Source organism: Dysidea avara, chromosome 5 (assembly GCF_963678975.1).
Source record: "Dysidea avara chromosome 5, odDysAvar1.4, whole genome shotgun sequence".
Lineage (NCBI taxonomy): Eukaryota > Metazoa > Porifera > Demospongiae > Dictyoceratida > Dysideidae > Dysidea > Dysidea avara.
Genome location: NC_089276.1, coordinates 39639059 through 39645530, shown reverse-complemented (window position 1 = coordinate 39645530; position 6472 = coordinate 39639059). Strand labels below are relative to the sequence as shown.

The 6472-nt window shown below is 39.4% G+C and overlaps 1 protein-coding gene across 1 annotated transcript; it reads right to left on the bottom strand.

Annotated features, from left to right (window-relative positions):
- Positions 1 to 718: 718 nt before the first annotated feature.
- On the bottom strand, positions 719 to 1276 carry LOC136255276 (THAP domain-containing protein 11-like). The gene has a single exon (XM_066048001.1). It carries the CDS (start codon positions 1274 to 1276, stop codon positions 719 to 721), a length of 558 nt encoding a protein of 185 aa, XP_065904073.1.
- Between the last annotated feature and the right edge of the window lie 5196 nt (positions 1277 to 6472).

The window sequence follows — 6472 nt, the reverse complement described above, 5'->3', positions numbered from 1 at the left end:
ATATTTTAACCACCAGACTAACATGCAAAGAAAACAGTGTAGCTACATTCTCATAGTGAAATTATTCAACCAGCTGAGGTAAGAAATTTGTAACATATAAACCAAATTTGGTCCAACTGTTCATGTAACGACAAGGGGATAACACCCTGAAGAATCCGAAAATTTTTATGGCCCTTTCAACATGTATCCGCACTGAGGCAGTGTGCCTTGTTTCTGTTTCTTCTTTGATTGCTAGCTGTTCTCTATCCCTTAAAAATAGTGGAATATTTACAATGACTCGTTTTTTCTACTAGCAAATCCTGCACATCAAAACCTCTATCCGCCATTACAACATCACCTTCCTCGAGAAGCTCAATTAACCCACAACTTTGGGTTATGGCCTTGTCTGATACGTGTCCACCATATAAATGTGATACAAATGTAACCATTCCACTTGGAGATATGCCCACTAAACCTTTAGCTGTGTTATGACCTTTGTATTGAGAGTACGTTTGAGATTGAGCTCTAAATGATGAAGGCATCTGTATAAAAATCTCAGTGCAGTCAATAATAACTCGTGTTTGTGGGTAATGAGCTTTAAAACAAGCTGGCATTGTGTCATTCACTGTCTGTTTAGTGGCCCATATTGGCAACTGCTTCAGTTTGAAAAAAAGAAAACTAATCCAGGTTATTACAATATGAGAAACAGTGCTTGGATGTAAATTACCAATGTCCTTCTCTAATGGATTGCAACGAAGTCGGTACAGAACAATAAATAATTCATCAATAGGCTGGACTTTTCAGCCTTAAGGTCAGCAATCTCTTGTTGAAGCTTTTGAATAATGGATTCAGATGTCAAGGTTTCAGTGGTGTCAGAATCTGCCAGTGTTGAGGTACTACTACTATAACTTGTAGTGGCTATTAACTGGGAGCTTGCTTTATGCTTTTTGGCTGGAGCTTGTCGTGCTGTGGGAGGTTTTCTAAAAGAAGGTGTGGGTAGTAAAGGAAATAACACTGGAACATCGGTCGTACCAATTTTCTTTCCATTTCTAAAGTGTACAGAGCACATGCGGTGGTGTTCACCTGGAGTAAACTCTTTCCTCTTTATAGCATTGATCCACTTCGTTCTGTATGGTTCATCTTTAGGAATCTTATGGAAAGAAAACGTCATATCCTTTTTAGAATTTGAGTAGCAGCCAGGAACACAGCACGTATATCTGCCCCTAGGTTTTGGTTTATGGACTGGTCGAGTTTCTTCTGTGGCCACGGCAGATTTTGTCCCATTAGCAGCTTCCATAAGTCCAGTTCTGTAAGTGGTATTAATGAGCGGTTTTCACAGTAAGATAGCTTTATGATTTGGCTTCAACGACACGAAATTTCATAGCAATATATGGTAGAATGTAGCCGTAGTGGCTCCTGAAGCACGCGCCTGTGACAAATTTCAATACATTTCATACAGAATTTATTTTACGTGATACCATAAATGGGCGTGTACCCTCACGCGTGACATAATTGTGCAAGTCCGCTATACCACTGTATTACACAGAAACCAGTTAACCGGTTAACTGCTAGTTATTGGTTACCAGTTGACCGGTTTTGAATTTGTTATCAGGTTCACAGCTCTACTTCACGGTAGATTTCCAAGGTTGTATTCTCTTGCCAATGATGTTGAGTGGTCCCTGCCTTAAGTTTCTTACAAATTTTCAACTTGTTTTCTACAGACAAAATAGTTCACTTTCGCTTGCTCAGCTTACGCACTTCATTATTCGTTGCCATTTTTGCTAACTTGTGATCACGTGCAACCAGTTTGGGTAATGAAATATTTTGCTACAGCTGCAATCACTTGTTCGGATAATCAAGTGTTCGGTTAATCAGTGTTCGGATAATCGAGGTTCCACTGTAATGCTCCATGCATGCAGTTGAACTTCGGAGTAGTGAGCATACATACCGTAGTATTAAACATGCAAAAGAAAAAAAAAGAATACAGCAAATAGCATTGTAAATTATAGTTACACAGCTAGCTATACAGTGAATGCAAATTAGTTACACACGTGAACCACCATGCAATACGTGATTGTGCAGCTAGCTATGTAGCTACGTATACGCAATTCTAGTAACAAATCAGGTACGTAGTTACAAGAAAGCAATTGTTAGTACAGGGGTTTGTAGGCATTTCACAATTGTAAAAACGATACAACGTAATTACAAATCGTTCCTTTTTTTACCCGTGCTGTATTTAAAACTGACATTTCTTGATACTTTTAAATGGACGATAAGCAAGACTGGCTTTCCCAGAATGGGTCACAATTATGTCTCTCCTGAAAGAGTACCCGGCTGTAACACTATGGACTTGTGTATCCTTCTATAGTCATAGTGAATACTGGAGTTTGAGGGTAGTACCAAGGGAATTACCCAATACCTAGTTGTATCCATGTATGCATTTGACCAGCTAATTGCATGCATGCAGTTACTAGAAGCATGCAGTGTGTTGACTTTTTTGTAGACTGTAAAATTATAGATAAAACTAATGGTATAGTGCAAGTGCACTGATGTAGCTACAGGAATAACAAATTTGCTCTAGGACACGCCCTCCACTTGGCGAAGATGGTTTTCCTCTTTTGTCTGAAGCCTAGAGACATTCACAACTCATAAAGCTTTATATGTATATATATATATAAAGCTTAAAAGCTGTCTGTCCATCTGTCCATCTGCTTCATGATGCTGTTAACTTGACAACCAAAGCACGTATCAACACAAGACTCTAACGAAATTAAGCGGTCATCATTTGGAAACTCCAAGTTTGTTGTTACAAATCGCTACATGGTCTCTAAAGCACTGTGAAGATGGGTGTAGAACCAAAGCTCTGTGAAATTCTTTTATAAACCACTTGCATGACCACAAGTAAACACCTATTCGATTCAACTCGACCACTCGTTTATAACACTTTTTAGTTGAAGCCTTATCAGTATGTGCAGTTGGCTTAGTGGTCAGATCACTTACTTCATAATTAAAGTGCTGCACAGATTTGGGTTCGAATCCATGTAGGTTCAATTTTTTTCCCTTTCTTTTTTGTTTAGCCAACCTTTTTGTGCACCTTTTTTATGCACATGACTAACGGATTTACCTCAGCAAATTTTACGCACATGAGACTAAGAGTTTTGAAAATGCCAAAGTTAAACGATCCTCTGCATCGTTCCATGCTTCTCAAGCAAAACGACAGATGCAGAGACACAAGTAAGATCCAGATAAGAGACGAGAACGAGACTGTCTTCGACATCAGATTGATTTACAGTTGAGATACCAGCTGCAGCAGTCAAGACTTAGAAGACAGACGAAGACAACGTGATGCAGCTGCTCATCGTGAAGCTCGCCTAAATCCTCAAGTGAGACAACAGCAACGACAGCAAAATACAGCTGCTCAACGTTAAGGGCGCCAGAACCCATAACTACGAGAAGAAGAACTACAGAGAAATACAGCTGCTTACTCTAATTGATATTAAGATTAAGCGAAACAAGCATAAACTGAAAGAATGCGCCTTGAAGTTGGATAGTACAGATGGATTGAATAGCCGGAAGACCTTGAAAGATTCAAGCAACAAGATATTGGATGAAGCTCTATATATATGGTTTGCTCAAAAGCGATCGCAAGGTGTACCTATTTCGGGGCCAATTTTAACCAGTAAGGCTTTAGAACTGAACCAAAGATTGAACCCAAGTGATGAGGCATTTAAAGTTAGCTCTGGGTGGCTGATCAGATTTAAGTCTTGTCACTGCATCCGTCAGCTTTCTATTCAGGTGGAAAAATGAGTGCTGATACAGATTGTGATTTTAAGAAAACTCTTTCCGGGTTCATTGAGAAGGAACAACTAACGTTAAATCAGGTTTACAATTATGATGAAACTGACTTGTATTGGAAAGCTCTTCCAAGTAAGACACTAGCATCACAGAAAGAAAAAACTGTACCTGGCTATAAAGTATGCAAAGAGAGGGTTACAATCCTAGCTTGTGCTAATGTTACAGGTGATCACAAATTAAAACTTAGAAAAGCAAAGAAGCCACGTGCATTGAAAAATCTAAATCCAAGAGCTTTACCATTAAAATAATATGGGCCAAACTAATGCATGGATGGATTGTGACCGGGTTTGATAGAGAATTTGTCCCTGAAGTAAATAAATATTGAAACCTTCCTATAAGAGCACTGCTTCTTATGGAAAATGCACCTTGCTATCCCCGCCCAGATGTATTGGAATCACTTTCCAACCGTGGAGTTAAATGCCTGTTCTTACCTCCGAATACTACCTCTCTTATTCAGCTAATGGACCAAGGAGTCCTTGAGTGTATGAAAAGAAGATACAGAAAAGGATTGCTAACAAAGCTGGTTCTGGCTGATGCAGGCACAATTGACCCAGAAAACACGATCATAATCAACATTAAGGATGCTATCTATATGGTAGCAGCAGCAGCATGAAATGATATTCCTAGAACTACAATATGGGCAAGCTGGAGGAAGCTTTATAAATCCAATGATGAAACATCTACAGCACTCCATGATGCAAACCGCCAAGGAAGCTCTACCAGCCCTACTTCCACTGATCAAACAGAGCCAATAGACTTACCACCAGTAAAGGATTTTCTTCACATACAGAGCAGGATAGAGTGCAATATTACAGATGGACAGTGGTGATAAAGGCTACAAGTTATTGAATGATGAGCAAATTATATCTGTTATTCAATCAAATGAAAATGGCAATATTGATGATGATGATGGATGATGATGGATGATGATGGATGATGGATGATGATGATGATGATGATGATGAAACAGATACTAACATCAACATACCTTCCCATGGTCAGGTTCACAACATGTTGACTCAATGCCTTCCTTGGATTGAAAAGCAACCAGAAGTTTTAGCATCTCACATTTGTGCTGTAAATAACTTGATAGAACTGGCAGCTACAAAGAGAAAAACTAACATGAGACAAAACAAAATAACATCATTTTTAAGTACATCATGATTTAGACTGTATAACAATTGCGTTTACTCTACAATGTTCGATCTTACATACTTTCGATTATCCGAACACCCTTCCCCCCAATTAGTTTGGATAATTGAGGTTCCACTATATTATCCATGTTTTATTATGTTTTTGTAGTATGGTGCGTGGGCAGATCAAAGGCTGCTGCCAGTGTTACAAATCAGTAGCATGGCTAAGTACCTCCTTTTGGCCACACAGTCTGGCCACTGATTAGTTCAAAGACTTCAAACGAAGCCATACACCAGACCAACACAAGAAGTCACAATGCAAGGCTAATAATGTCAAGGACTGACAAGGAGGTAAATCGCTCTGGAACAAATGAACATACAACACTGCACTCGTCTGAATGAATGGGAAGCAGTACAACTGCTGGGCTGAGCCCAGTAATCTACCACACGCTCGTTCGCCAATAAATTAAGTTAACCAAGACTATTATAGCACTGCACCACTCAACAATGAATATCATCAGACACTTCAGCTACACTGTCTAAATGATGTGGAAGCTGTACAATGGTTGGAGTCAGGGGGGTAGGTCATGACATCACAATAATTGCATGACGTATGCGTACTGTACATTATGCCATAGAGTTTAGTTCCAGTAAACCGTGAAGTTTAGCGCTATATTTATTGTCAGAAATAGTAAGTCACTAGTATAGAAATTGTTTCAAGTATTTAATCCCACCTAACCCCAGCGAAACTATGGTGATTTTTGCAATAGCGCGTTATTTAGAATAAATGCTAACTTTATTTTTGGGTACCATATTGTTGTTCACTGAATTCTTAATCACTAGCAGTAAATTCAATCAACTTCAGCATCTACAATTTTGCAAGAAGCCGGTACATTGAGTTTTGTATCATGCAACTATCAATGGAATTCAATTCATTTACATAAGGTCGTACGCATTATGACATCATGACCTACCCTCCCTGGGTTGGAGTGATTGGCATCAATGATGGCACCTCACGCTCGTGCATAACAAACGTGCTACCAATGAATTAACTAACCATCAAGACAGTAATTAGTGAGTAAAATCGTTCCTTGTACACAGCGCTCAGCGGTAGCCAATATTAGCCTTGCGTTCTTGCTCCTTCCGTGTTACAAATGGGCACCTTTGATCTGCGCACGCCCCATACCACAAATCAGTTAGAACACACCCATTCGGTTTGTATCTGATTTGTAACCACTCCACCCTCAGGCCTGCGGCCCTCGGGTGTCGTGTTTACAAATCAGATACAAACCTCATGGGTGTGTTACAACTATTACATAAACTGACATATCCTTTTAGGTACTGCCTGATAGGCTGGTAGACTGTAGCCAGCCATGCGTAGCTACTCACCTTATCATAGCAGCTTACTGGGTTCAATAAATCATTGTATAACTAGGGAAAAGCCAAGGGGGATTTGTAAGATTAATTATTGGCAGCAATCACTCATAATAACAATAATTATCATA

Coding starts and splice junctions, on each gene's coding strand:
- LOC136255276 (XM_066048001.1), bottom strand. CDS start 1,276: ATGGAAGCTGCTAATGGGACAAAATCTGCCGTGGCCACAGAAGAAACT.